Source organism: Neovison vison, chromosome 8 (genome assembly GCF_020171115.1).
Source record: "Neovison vison isolate M4711 chromosome 8, ASM_NN_V1, whole genome shotgun sequence".
NCBI lineage: Eukaryota > Metazoa > Chordata > Mammalia > Carnivora > Mustelidae > Neogale > Neogale vison.
In genome coordinates this window covers 31,707,018-31,720,823 of record NC_058098.1, presented here as the reverse complement: position 1 = coordinate 31,720,823, position 13,806 = coordinate 31,707,018, and the positions used below count along the sequence as shown (strand labels likewise).

Sequence of the window (13,806 nt, the reverse complement as noted above, 5' to 3'; positions counted from 1 at the left end):
CAATGCACTAGCTAAGAAACAATAATTCTTTATGACCATTCCAAACTAAGCCTCAGAAAAAAAATGAAATTGAATTTACTCTAAGTGCAGGAAGACCTTTCACCTAGGGTACGTAAGCTAATACTATACTAACAAAGTGTTACTATAACTCAATCAAAATGAACTTTAGCAATACCTTACATTTAAAGATTCAAGAAAAGGGGTGCCTGGTGGGTCAGTTGGTTAGGCGTCTGCTCTCAACTCAAGCAATGATCCCGGAGACCCAGTATTGAGCCCAGCGTCGGGCTCCCCACTCAGCGGGAAATATGCTTCTCCCTCTGCCTTCACCCTGCTAATGCTCTCTCTCAAATAAATAAATAAATAAATAAATAAATAAATAAATAAAATATTTAAAAAAGAAAATGATTTAAAGATTCCAGAAAAGGATTTAAATAGCCTCCATTTTTCTTTAGTTTATTATTTTACAAGGTGGGGAGAGACCAAGGGAACTAGGAGAGAGAGAATCTCTAACAGACTTCCCAGTGAGTGTGGAACCTGACTCGGGGCTCATTCTCATGACCCTGAGATCATGACCTGAGCCAAAAACAGCTTAACCAACTGTGCCATTATGCACCCCTACATTGCCTCCCTTTCTAAATCTGATCTAATGTCAAGAGATCATCATTCAAATCCAATTAAAATACTTAAGCCTATTTTCTTGTCTGCTATTTTTACCAAAAAGCAAAAAGATTTTGTTCAAATAAATGAATTACCATGGACCTTCTATGCACCTATCCTATTGTAGCCACAGCTCCTTTGAGGCCCTTATCACTCCCTTCAGTGGTGAAAGCCCTACAGTCTTTGCACACCCTTGTGAACTAAAAGGGCACAAATCACGCTCAAGAATCTTAAACGTAGCCCTAAAAAAGAATGAAATCTTTCCATTTGCAACAACATGGATGGAGCTATCTGGTATAATGCTAAGTAAGATAAGTCAATCAGAGAAAGACAAATACCATACGATTTCACTCATATGTGGAATTTTAAAAACAAAACAAATAAACAAAGGGAAAAAAAAAAGAGAGAAACAAACCAAGAAACAGACTTATAACTATAGAGAACAAACTCTTGATTACCAGAGGGGACATGGGTGGGAGATGGGTGAAAGAGGTGAAGAGGATTAAGAATACACTTACTGTGATGAGCACTGAGCATCTCTATATCGTACATCTGAAACTAAATAGAACTGTTATCTACACTGGAACTAAAATTTTTAAAAATAAAATGTAAAAAAAATTCTCAAACATTTCTTATTTTATAAAATGGAGAATTTGTGAAGATCTCAGCATACTGTAGAATTACATATGTTGGTGTTAGTTTTTACAGAACAGAAAGAGGTGAAGGGAGGTAGGACGGGGCTTTATAGCAATCCATCTTACTTTTTCTCTAGGTTCTTAGTATTTTTAAGACCATCACCTGTTAAAACAAACAAACAAACAAACAAAAAACCATCACCTGTTTTAGCTAGGTTTCTTGGTAGCACTTGGACTTCAAAACTACCCATTATCGGGGTGCCTGGGTGGCTCAGTGGGTTAAAGCCTCTGCCTTCAGCTCAGATCACAATCCCAGGAATCTGGGATTGAGCCGCACATTGGGCTCTCTGCTCAGCAGGAAGCCTGCTTCCCTTCCTCTCTGTCTCTCTGCCTGCCTTTCTGCCTACTTGTAATCTCTGTCTCTCTGTCAAATAAATAAATAAAATCTTAAAAACAAAAACAAAAACTACCCATTATTTCATATTCAGGGATGAGTTATGGGACTATAGCCAGATAAAATGGAATAAATTATTGGGTTAAAAATAGACACACACACATCTATATGATCTGCAAAAAATAGCTTAAAAAAACCCCAAACCTATAGTAAAATGCCTCACAGAGAGTGAGAACATGAAATAAAACACATGCCCATTTCTAAGGGATTCTTTATTTTAAAACTTCTAAACAACATTTCTATCAAAGCATGGAAAGAAAATCATACAACTTTGTTGGTATACATCCAGTTCAATGAATCACATAAGTGAGAAATAAACTGAAAAAAAGTAGTAAAAGGATGTGATACTTGTACTTAAAATCTTTTTGGAATCTAATATAGAACAAATTTCAAATAAAGGCATTAATTTCAACATATAAATCCTTAACCAAATAAATCCTTTATTATATACTTTATCATTGTCTATAGATAAGACTCACTGTATAATACAGGAATATTCTAGATTTACTTGGCAGTATGAGAGATCTAAAACCTGTGTCTTATTTAGTCTGATTACTTACTTGATTGACTGCCAGTCCATCGTAACCGTAAGAGGTGAGCTACGGAGAGCAGTGAATGACCTCCCTCGACATGTGGGCACAGGACACTGCAACAAGATTAATTCACATCCAGATTTTAATAAACTACAATTACATCTCAGGAAAACGCATATTAAAATGCTTCATTTAATATTGTTTTAAGTTGGTCCCAGAAGGGTGTTATAATAAAATGCACTACAAGCTTAATGACTTTCTATAACCACCTGCACCACTTCTGTATTGTAAGCTTTTGAAGCATTTTTTCAGCTGGTCCCTCTTGATCACTGCTCTTATTCTTCCGGCTGTGGGTGTGCAAGGCTCCTCAGCCTCTCACACTGAGCACATATTCCTTCCTTTGTGTGCAGTCTCCTGATCCTTGAATGCCCTCTTGCATCCAGTCCCACATATCCAGCCCAATCCTCACCTTTTCCAAAGTCTTCCTGGGTCTCCTTTAATCCCTAGCTCTCCTATCTCACTCTCAGTTCCTTTTGCACTGTTTGTATAATATTTACTGCACACAGAGACAATCCTCAAAAAGCAAGTGAATTGTGTTCAAGTTTTTAAAAGTCACTTGTTTGCTATTTGGACCTCAAGATGCATTTACAAATTCAGAGATTGTGGTTGACTGTATTTTCCAAATATGGTTGCAATATGGTATTTTCCAAATATGGTTGCAATATGGTTGCAACAGTATCTCCCCATGAGCCTTTCTAGAACTCCCATTCCCCCATCAAGAAATGGAGTCTAATTTCCCTCTTCTGGGATCTGGACAGGCTTATGACTCACTTTGTAACCAACAGAAGTGATGTCACCTGATTTCTGAGGCTAGGTCAAAAGAGGCAAAGCCATTTTTTCATGAGAGCTGGACCCATTTCTTGAAGCTCTCAGCAGCCATGTGAGAAGACTAAGTTGCCATACTGTGTACCAGAAGCCAAAACCAGCCCAGAGAGACTCATGGAGAAGACATGGCCAGCTAGCCCCCAGCCTCTTGCTGTTCTGCTTTATCCGCCGTTTGACTACAACTCTGTAAGAGACCTAGACGCAGAACTACCCAGCCAAGCAGTTCTTCCAAACTTCAGACTAACAGAAACCATGAGAAATAATTAAATGACTGTTGTTATTTTAAGCCACTAGGTTTTAGTCTGATTTGTTATACAGTATTAATGACTAAAACATGGATCACCTAAACAACCATCTTTCTGGTCACTTCAATTCATGGAAGTTTAGACACATGCAGAACTCTTTTCACACTAGCGCTCATCTTCCCAGTCAGCATTACTACCCATTATATTGGGAGGCCTGGAAATACCTGATCAAATACAGTTAACAGAAATTACCCAGTAAGTCAGGATTGAAATTCTGGCCTCTGAACTAAAGGCAGAGCCTGAACCTTAAGCCCAGACAAATAGTAGACGACACTCATTTACCAATACCACTGATTATTCGGAAACAATAGCCAAATCTCACATACCCTGTTCTTCCTGTAAGAGAAGGAACCCTTAAAAATTTCAATTTGTGTAAAAATGTAATAAATGTAAAATTTATTAAAGTCCAAGGATGATAAAGGCAACTCTGGAAAAGAAGAATAGATATGGTAAGTCTCCCTGCCATTTCAAAAGTTTTAATGAGATCAATGTAAATAGGACTGTATAGAGCTGGTATAGGACCAGTGAAATGAAATGCATTCACATGTCTACAGGACAGTGTACCATAGAGTAAACAATACAGATCTGTAGGAATACAGGGCTTAATTAATAAATAAATGGTGACAACTGATTTTTCACTTACAAGAACAAAATTAAATCCTCAGCTTTATGCCATTCCTAAGATTAAATTCCTGATGGACAAAAATCTAAATACAAAAATGAAACTTGGGCATTTGGGTGGCTCAGTTAGTTAAGCATCTGCCTTCGGCACAGGTCATGACACTGGGGTCCCAGGATCGAGCCCCAAGTCAGGGGCTGAGCAGGGAGCCTTCTTCTCCCTCTCTCTCTGCCCCTACCCCTATTCATGTGTGTGCTCTCACTCACTCCCTCTTAAATAAATGGATAAAATCTTTAAAAATAATAATAAAAATAAAAATGAAACTTAAAAATATTAAAAGAAAATATAAGATATGTTTATAATGCTCAAGTGAAGAAGGCTTTTTAAGCAAGGCTTTTTAAAACATAAAAGTTATAAGGGAAAAAAATATGATCAATTTAACCACATCAAAATATAAAACTACAGAACAAAAAATACACCACAAGGTTAAAAGACAAAGCAAATACTGCAAGAAGACATCCATAATATATATAAACCATGGTTAGTATCTAGAATTCGTAAGGAACTCCCATCAATAGTATAAACAGAAAAATAAGATATTAAACAGAACATTCAAGAAAGAAGGAAATTCAATGGCCAATAAATATATGAAAAGATGTTCAACTACAACAGAAATTGGTATAAATACTACTTATACCAATCAGCTCGCCAAAATCTAAAGAGTCTAACAATACCAAGTGTTGATGAGAATACAGAGAAATGGCAATTGTTTAACACTACCAAGATGGGTGTAAGCTGGAACCAACAACTCTGGAAAGTTTTCTGGCAACATCTCATAGTTAACAATAAGTATATCCCACTACTGAGAAAGTCTTCTGCTAAGGAGACATGTGCAAGAATGTCTCTGCATCATCATATAACTGTAAGAAACTGGAAACAATACAAATGTCCACCAGGAGAATGGATAAATAAATAGTGGCTATTCACTCAATGGAATGAATACTCCACAATAGTAAAGATGAAAGAACTAGGTGTGTTAAGATAGGTAAAGTCCAAAATAATCAAGTGAAAAAAAAAATTGGCAGAATGTTACATTCAGTCTATCATTTTTGTAAAAACAAACACAACAAAACAAACCCTCCAGGTATATAGTCAGGTATGAGAATGCAAACTGGAAGAATTCATGCTAATTTCAGAAAAGTGGCTCCCTCTGAGGTTGGAAAAAAGTGCGTGGAACTGGGGAGGGCAACAAAGAAGAAACTTCAACTCTAATACTTGGTATTTTATGTTTGAAAATTTAAGCTAAAATTACAAAATATTAATATTTGTCAATTCAAAATGGTGGGTATACAAATATTCTCTCCACTTTTCTATGGCTTTAAGATCTATAGTCTAAAAAAAGTTAATAAAAAAGGAACACCTCATTTTCAGACAGCAGAATAAAGAAAACTTGATGTGTATACCTATTCAAGTCAAAATATAAAAATGTGAATAGAAAGAATACACATTAACTTCAGGATAATGATTACCGCTGGGAATGGTACAAGCAAGGGGTTACAAGAGACACTAACCACCATCAGTAATGCTTTATTTATATCTTTAAAAATATATCTGGAACTGGCAAAATGTAATTTCTGGGTAGTGATTAATGTTTTATTTCTTTATTTTCTATACCCTGAGGTATTTCATAATTTAAAAACTGAAAGTTAAAAATAAACTCTGTGTTCAGAAATACTGGAAAATGTTTTCTGTGAACTGATTTGCCTTCTTTACCAAAATAAATAATTAAGTTAAAGAACATATTACCTTTGTGGGAAGATTATATTTTCCATCTGGAAGAGAAAAACCTTGAACTTCTCCACATGCAGCACAAAGAAAAGCCATCTTGGTGCAAAGAGGCTTTATATTACTGACTCGAACCACTGTCCCTCTCAGAGCAATGTATTTTCCATAGTAATTTGCTCGGACATTCTTGAGCTGTGTCAACGGCTCATAGTTATAGACCCTAGAAAAAAAAACAAGAATGTATTTATCTGTGAATTTACAAATGAACCAACAGTGGACATTATCTCAATCTTCACAACTTCCTTTTAGGAGCAACTGGAGTACTCCAACCATATCATCCCTTTACATCAGAAATTTCACAAGAATTAAATCATTCTTAAAGATTAAAAAATGCTAAATCTTCCCTTTTCTTATTTCATTGGCTGTTCTCTAAGGGAAAAAAGGAAAAAAACAATACCAACAGAAAAATTTTGGCAACAAAAAAGTGACTTTTCAGTTTCTAACTTCTTTTTCAAAAACTGTTAACACAATGTCTTCTATAAATTCTGGAAAAGAAAAAATCCTGGTAACTATCTTGTTCATTTCTTCTAATGAGAATTTAAAATCTTAAAATAAAGATGAATTAAGAAAAACAAAATGTAATTTGCTCTGTGTCTAACAGAAACAGCAACAAAATATAATCACACCACTTAGTGTATTACATAGGGTACTAAATAGCAGGGACTTGATAAGTATACACCCAAAATCAATGTTTATAAAAATATGAAGATTGGGAAACCACCTTATTTAGAAAGGAAAAGTTTATTTTTGTCATGATCTCTTAAGAATGCTCAAGGGGTTCACTTGGGTGTTATAACCAATGAGATAGCAAAGAACTCATATCCTTTTTACCAATTTCTTTGGTTTTATAAAACAAGGTTCTCATTCTTGAAAGTCTTAAATGCGAGATTCTAAATAACACTTCAATACTAGCAAATCCTCACCTTGCATGAATATGTGGCACATTTACTATTGTTTCCCCATCCCTAGACAATCCTTCTTGGGCTTGTAATTCAGCTGCATGCCTTTCAAGGTCCCTCGTTAACACCTAAACAGGACAAGTATTTACTTAAAAGTTGGAAAACAAAACATCCTCTTGAAGCAGAACTCTTCTACAGAAAATACAAAGTTTATGAATATAAGCAGTTCAGAGCAGAATATTAACAGAACTCTAACAGCCCTTTAAAACTCTGATACTTAATTATGACTACTTATTTTATAGTGGATTGTTTTACCTGGGATTTTGTGGTCCCTGGACTGGAAAACTCCAGCATCCCTATCTACTACTTTCTGTCCAAACTAAGCTTAACAGTAAAAGTCGTTACAGTGGGCCCTAAAGCTATTATTACCTCCTGGACAGGCTCTGGTGAAAACATTTTTCTATTTCTTCATATTCAGCGATTTATTAAGACAGAGAAGATAAAGATGACTTTTGAAATACTCAATAACTACTCCCTTGGCATCAACATTAAATAAGTATTTAATAACCTCCTGTATATAATGCAGTATGCTGACAATCTAAGAGTGAAAATGAGATGCACATACATAGCTATGATTGTTACAAAGACCATAAAGATTTAGAGACAAAATACTATGCAAATTTTAAAGAAAAGGTCATGAGAAAGGTTTCATGGAGAGACAATAGCATCACACAAATTTTGACATGCAATGCAAGGGGCATTCCATGGTTAAGGGACAGCGTGTGTAAGAGATCAGACTATTGAAAGAATCCTGGGGAGAACTCAGCTTAGCTGAATGGTAGTGAGTGAAAGTGGAGGAGGAAGTTGAACTAGATCATGGAAGGCCTTCAATGCCTCAGAGTGGATTTAGATTTCACTTTGCAGAAAAGTCACCAGTTTCCAAAGACAGATCATGTTCTACCAGGTCTAGCAAGTTTAGGAAACATAATGAAGGTTTAAGACTAATGCAGTAAAGGCGGAAAAGAGGTGGATTTAAGAGAAGTTTCAGAAATAGAAATGAAAGAATGTGGTGACTTGGATACAGAGTACCAACGAGAGGACTCTGAAGACAACACCAAGGTTTCTGGTCTCTGGTAGCAGCAGTGTACACATCTTTGTAATGAACTATTCCTTGCACCTGGCTACCATTACTTCCTCTGCACTGTGTGCACTTCTCAGTAACCTTTAAGACCCATTGTAACTGTACCATCTCTACAGAGTCTTCCTCTGAGCTTTCCCCATTCCTTCCCACTCACTGAGGGTCTTATCTCTATCTCTGAATACAGCCAGTACTTTATCCACAGACAATACTTTATCTGTGCCTGTTCTGAGATTTACTACTCTTTACTTTGAAGCATTTACCTCTTTGGCAGCCTAAATACTTTCACATGTGTTCTGTCAACTAGCCTGAGAAAAAGTCAGGCAGACACTGCACATATTATCATTTTCAGTTTATATATGGAGACGCTCAGGGAGAGTAAGTGACTTGCCTCATGTCATAGAACCTAAATCTGAGGTTTCTCTCCAAGTTCGTAACTGATAACACGATCCTTGTCTTATCTTCCCTATGAGACTGTTTCCAAGGAGCTCTTTAATTTCTGTATTATCTTTAATAGACTAAACTAAATCAAATCAAATAAATGTTATATTTAGATAAGCTGTTGTATACAGAATGAATGGTATCTTGTAGAAAGTGTACTGTTATTGTAAAATCTTCCTTTAAAATTTTGACAGAGTCCGGACAAAATAAGTCTTTCTTTACCTGATGTATTGCCAGACCCATGCAAGCCAAGGTTTCCTCAGGTGTATCCCTCAACTCATTTGCTATATTTGGTATCAAGTCAGCCATTTCATCGTCTTCTGTCAGTTCTTTAAAATCCACCAAAATACTTCCCTTTCTTTCTATTTCATCCTAGAAAATATTAAGGCATGAAAGCAATGATGGTTTTTTTAAGTTAACTATCGTAACTAAACATTCAATTACACACTTTGAAAAAGCATGTTTATACAGTGATAACAATGAGTAAGTATAGTAAGCTTTGTACCACTTAAAGTATTTAAAATATATCAACTTATTTATGTCTTTTTTTTTGAAGATTTTATTTATTTATTTGACAGATTACAAGTAGGCAGAGAGGCAGGCAGAGAGAGAGGAAGGGAAGCAGACTCCCTGCTGAGCAGAGAGCCCAATTTGGGGCTCAATCCCAGGACCCTGGGATCATGACCTGAGCCGAAGACAGAGGCTTCAACCCACTGAGCCGCCTAGGCGCCCCTTAATTATGCCTCTTAATAACCCTTGGTGGTATTAATACTATTATGCCCAACTGATACATGAGAAAACCTAGGTACAAAGAACATAAGTAATACACTCAAGTCCACACCGCAACTAAGTGGCAGAACTGGGATCTGGATCAAAGCAGTCTGGCTGCAGCATCTACTGATCACTAGCACCTCAAATACATTGTTCAAGAAAACAACACATAAATGTGGACTAGTAGCTTTGCAGTACAGGAATCTTACCTTATCATATAGATCAATATGCTTTGTGAAAAAATGTTCAAATGCTTGAATCTTCTTAATCAAAGGAGAGCTACTGCTGTAAACTAATCCAACAAAATGGCATTAGCACTAATAATCACATGTGTACAGATATATTTTTCATGAGATGGAAGAAACGTGTATACATGCCAAGGACTTTTCCCAATTACTTTGCATTCTGATAACATTTACGTAAGAATATAGGTAAGTACTGTGTGAATAGTTAAGATTCTAAAACAAATTTAGGTCTGCATAATCTTAAACACAGATAGGAAGTGACTCTCTCTAAAAACACCAACATCTGGGAACCTCTGTACTGAACCTTTGACACTTAATAGGACCTAGTAATTCAAATAGCTTACATAATAAAGCTTAAAATTAAAATTATAACAATTATTTTATAATTATATATATTAATATATATAATTATAACAAAGCCAAAGCTAGACACATGATTAATAAATTCTTATTCAGAAACAGAGATAAAGACAGGAAGTCTTTACAAAGTAAATTCTACTAGTCCAAACTGCCACATCCTGAAATCAGGGGAGAAAGATCACTACACTTCACTCTGTTCCTAAAACCTTTACAGGGTAAAGTTCTAGAACATTTTCAAATTGGTCTTCCACAGAGAAATAATACTGTGAAGCAGTTTGTAAGTACAGATGATTAAACCTAAGGCATCCCCTGAACTCATCTTTAGGACCAGTCTAAAGATCACTTCTAGTGTTCTGGGCTAACTGCTAGGCACATATTGCAGGTGCTGGTAGCAAATGCATCCTAAAGCAACAAAAGAAAGACTACTTATGAAACACATGTGTGTATATATTAGGAAAAAAAAAAAAACAACTCTCAATACAGAAAACATTTGTAAAGTGCTTTATTCATTCACCAAATGAATACTGAATGCTTGCTATGGGCCAAGATCCTTGCCTTAAAAAAGTACACAATCTAGTGGGAAAATAACCCACAGATATATATGACCATGTAACCCATAACTAATAAAAGATATAACATAGAAACTCTGAGAATGCAGAAAAGGCTAGTCTCCAAACCAAAAAAAACAGGTAAATGATGTTAGCTGATGTTCTTGATTATTAAAAGGGAGATCCCTTAAGTGTGTTTCTACACAAACCACTGTTGATGGTCTCTCCATTCCAAACCCGCTGTTCTATTTTCTGCTCTGTGATGCTATGATCGAGATCTGCACAGTGCATTTCCCAGATTTCCTCTAGGTTCTGCCAACTGACGGCACTTTAAAGACTGGAAGGTGGCAACAAAAAAGGATTCTATTTTTGTTTCTAATTCTTTTCAGCATCTCTCCAGCTGCAGCAAATAGCTGTAGTTCCAGCCTCCAGCTCTGCACAGCAGCAGTGTAGTCCTCCCACCAGAGCTACCAGCCACAAGCAGCTTCATTCATTGCAGGGGTCTGAGCACAGGTGTGAAGGGTAACCTTCAGAGGTCCAAGCACAGCTTTGTAGGGTGCCCTCAGAGGCTGAAGTAACAGCCCTTCCTTTGAATTCCTACGTCCTAGCAACCTCAGAACTTCTTACCTTTTGTACCCTCAGCCATAAGGATGGTTGCTGCTTCCAGAAGCTACTATCATTTGGGGGCTTACCTCAGTGTTCCCCTTTTGCTCTTTTAGACTTCCATCTGTATATTCAATTCCCTGTATTACATCCTCTTTTTGAAATACTTAGAGTGGTTTCTGCTTTCCTCATATAAAACCTAAAAATATTCTTGAAATAAACATGATTTGTTTGGGTGATCTAAAATGAAAGAAGGTGGTATCTATCAGTAAGCTAAATGAATTATAATAATATGAGCTGTCCAAAGACAAGTTATGAAAATAGAACTTATGGTACTTTTTGCACTTTTAACTTTACCTTCAGAGAAATAAAGCTTCCAGCCTTTATATGGTATTAACTGGTCCAATGTTGATTGCAGTAGCAAAGACTGTGGGGTTTGTTCTGAAAAACAAACAAACAAAAAACCCTCAGAATACTATGTTAGCAGAAATAGCATATGTGCTGTCGAAGCAAGTGCTATGTCAGTAGAAATATATTACATTTTTTTCCAATTTGCTTCTCCTTCCAGCAATGAAAATCCGACAAAATATATAGTAGTTACAGGTTAAGTTACACATTTCAGTAAAAATATTTTATCTTAACATTTAAATGCTACTTTAGTGAATAACATCAAATAAGACTGAAATTTAAGTTAAACTACTTTGTAGACAGGCATAGTTTCCCTCATGAGGGAAAAAAAAAGTTGAACAATATTTGACCTCCCCTACCAGAAGTATGTTTTCTTGTGGTTTTATTCAGGTCAGGTCTACGTTCTCTCTCTCTCCATTTTCCTGTGAAACTCCCACCACCTCTTCCTCTTTTCCAGCTTTGAAATCTTCCTCGTCCAAATCCTCTGCCTCTATAGTCTCCATTCATATTTTCTAAGATTAAGAAAAAAACTTCATCAGAATAACAATGAAAACAGTGCTCAAAATGTATTAACATAGTAAATAAGAGAAAATTAATGTATTCTAAAACTTAAAAAAAAAAAGATTTTATTTATTTATTTGACAGGCAGAGATCACAAGCAGGCTGAGAGAGAGAAAGAGAGAGGGGGGGAAGCAGGCTCCCCTCCGAGAAGAGAGCCGGACACGGTGGTCAATCCTAGGACCCTAAGATCATGACTTGAGTAGAAGGCAGAGGCTCAACCCACTGAGCAACCCATGTGCCCCGAAAATTAATGTATTCTAGTTTGAGATTAGCAAACAGGCCTGCAACAGTGTACACTATGGTAATATGAGATGTAGCTTCAAACACTCTGCAGATATCCTTCTAATTCCCATCTCTCTCTCTTTTTTTTCCGTATTTATTTATTTATTTATTTGACAGATGGAGATCACAAGCAGGCAGAGAGAGAGAAGAGGAAGCAGGCTCCCTGCTGAGCAGAGAGCCCGAAGCGGGGCTCTATCCCAGGACCCTGAGACCATGACCTGAGCCAAAGGCAGAGGCTTAACCCACTGAGCCACCCAGGCGCCCCCTTTTCCTTCTTTTTAATTCCAATTAATTAACATGCAGTGTGATATGTTTCAGATGTACCACACAGTGATTCAACACTTCCATACAAGCCTGGTGCTCACCACAACAAGTGTACTCCTTAATCCCATTATCACCTATTTCACCTATCCCCTGACCCACATTCCTCAGGTAACCATCAGTTCATTCTCTCCAGTTAATATGAGTCTGTTTCTTGGTTTGTCTCTCCCCCCCGCCAATCTTCGCTCATTTGTTTCTCATTACACATATGAGTGAAATGATATTTGTCTTTCTCTGACTTACTTTGCTTAGCATTATACTAACTCTATTCATGTTATTGCACATGGCCCCATCTCTTTTTAAGGTATATCTATGATGCTTCACCAAGTATACTGAATGTTCATGGAATAAACACGAAGTACTGTACCTGTTTGCAAGGAGTGCCTACTATACAAGTGAAAATAACACAATAACTCTGAGATGACTTGTTTATAGTGTTTTAGACTTATAAAAGAGCAGCACTGGCTGAACATACCCTGACCTGTGACACTAGGAATACATCACCATCACAGTCCCTTATACATAGTCAATCCTGCATGTCGTATCCACTTTTATCAGAGATACAAGGATATTCTTACATAGGCAACTAATGTAGACCTTTCTGGAGAAGCATAGGAGTGGGACATGGTACATACACATTTCAATCTTTCCTCTCTGTAGGGGTGAAATGGAAAAGAAGTTAATTTTATGGACCTTAACTTCTTAAAAAGACAACAGAAGAAAGATCATTTCTAGGTGAATATTGACTAGACAAATTTAGTTTTTAGATAAATTTGATGAAATGCAAGTTTTTTTGATAATACATCTGTATCTGTTAATATAATCCTTTTCATTTTGCTAATTATCTCTTCACATTTTGTTTTGTACACAGCAAGATACTCTTTTTTTTTTTAACTCAAAGATAGTTCTAAGTATCAAAAATTCAAAATGTAAGTGACCTATAAAATGGGTTTTGAAATAACTCATATGGGTGGAGCATAGGGAAAATTTAGGGCCATGAGATAATTCTGTATGATCCTTTAGTGCTGGATATACAATATTATGCATTTGTCAAAGCCACGGAATTGCACTACAGAAAGAGTGAACGCTAACATAAACTCTGGACTTTAGCTAGTAATAATGCACCAATATTGGTCCATTAATTGCAGCAAATGTAGCACACTATTGCAGGGTGTTAACAAGGGGAACCCGGGCTGAGGGGAGAGAAGAGAAAATTATAAGGAATCTCTGCAATTTCTGTGCCATTATTTCTGTAAACTAAAACTGTTCTAAAAAATAAAACCTATTTTTAAAAAC

At 36.4% G+C, this 13,806-nt stretch overlaps 1 protein-coding gene across 1 annotated transcript in view; it reads right to left on the bottom strand.

Annotated features, from left to right (window-relative positions):
• Positions 1-13,806, bottom strand: part of MCM8 (minichromosome maintenance 8 homologous recombination repair factor) — a 46,952-nt gene that overhangs the window by 32,155 nt on the left and 991 nt on the right. Inside the window, exons 2-8 of the mRNA XM_044263425.1 lie at positions 11,706-11,858; positions 11,296-11,379; positions 9,392-9,474; positions 8,634-8,783; positions 6,857-6,960; positions 5,895-6,093; positions 2,307-2,392 (exon numbers count right to left, since the gene is read on the bottom strand). Coding sequence (XP_044119360.1) covers positions 2,307-2,392; positions 5,895-6,093; positions 6,857-6,960; positions 8,634-8,783; positions 9,392-9,474; positions 11,296-11,379; positions 11,706-11,853 — 854 coding nt within the window. The 5' untranslated portion in view covers positions 11,854-11,858. The remainder of the gene's footprint in view (positions 1-2,306; positions 2,393-5,894; positions 6,094-6,856; positions 6,961-8,633; positions 8,784-9,391; positions 9,475-11,295; positions 11,380-11,705; positions 11,859-13,806) is intronic.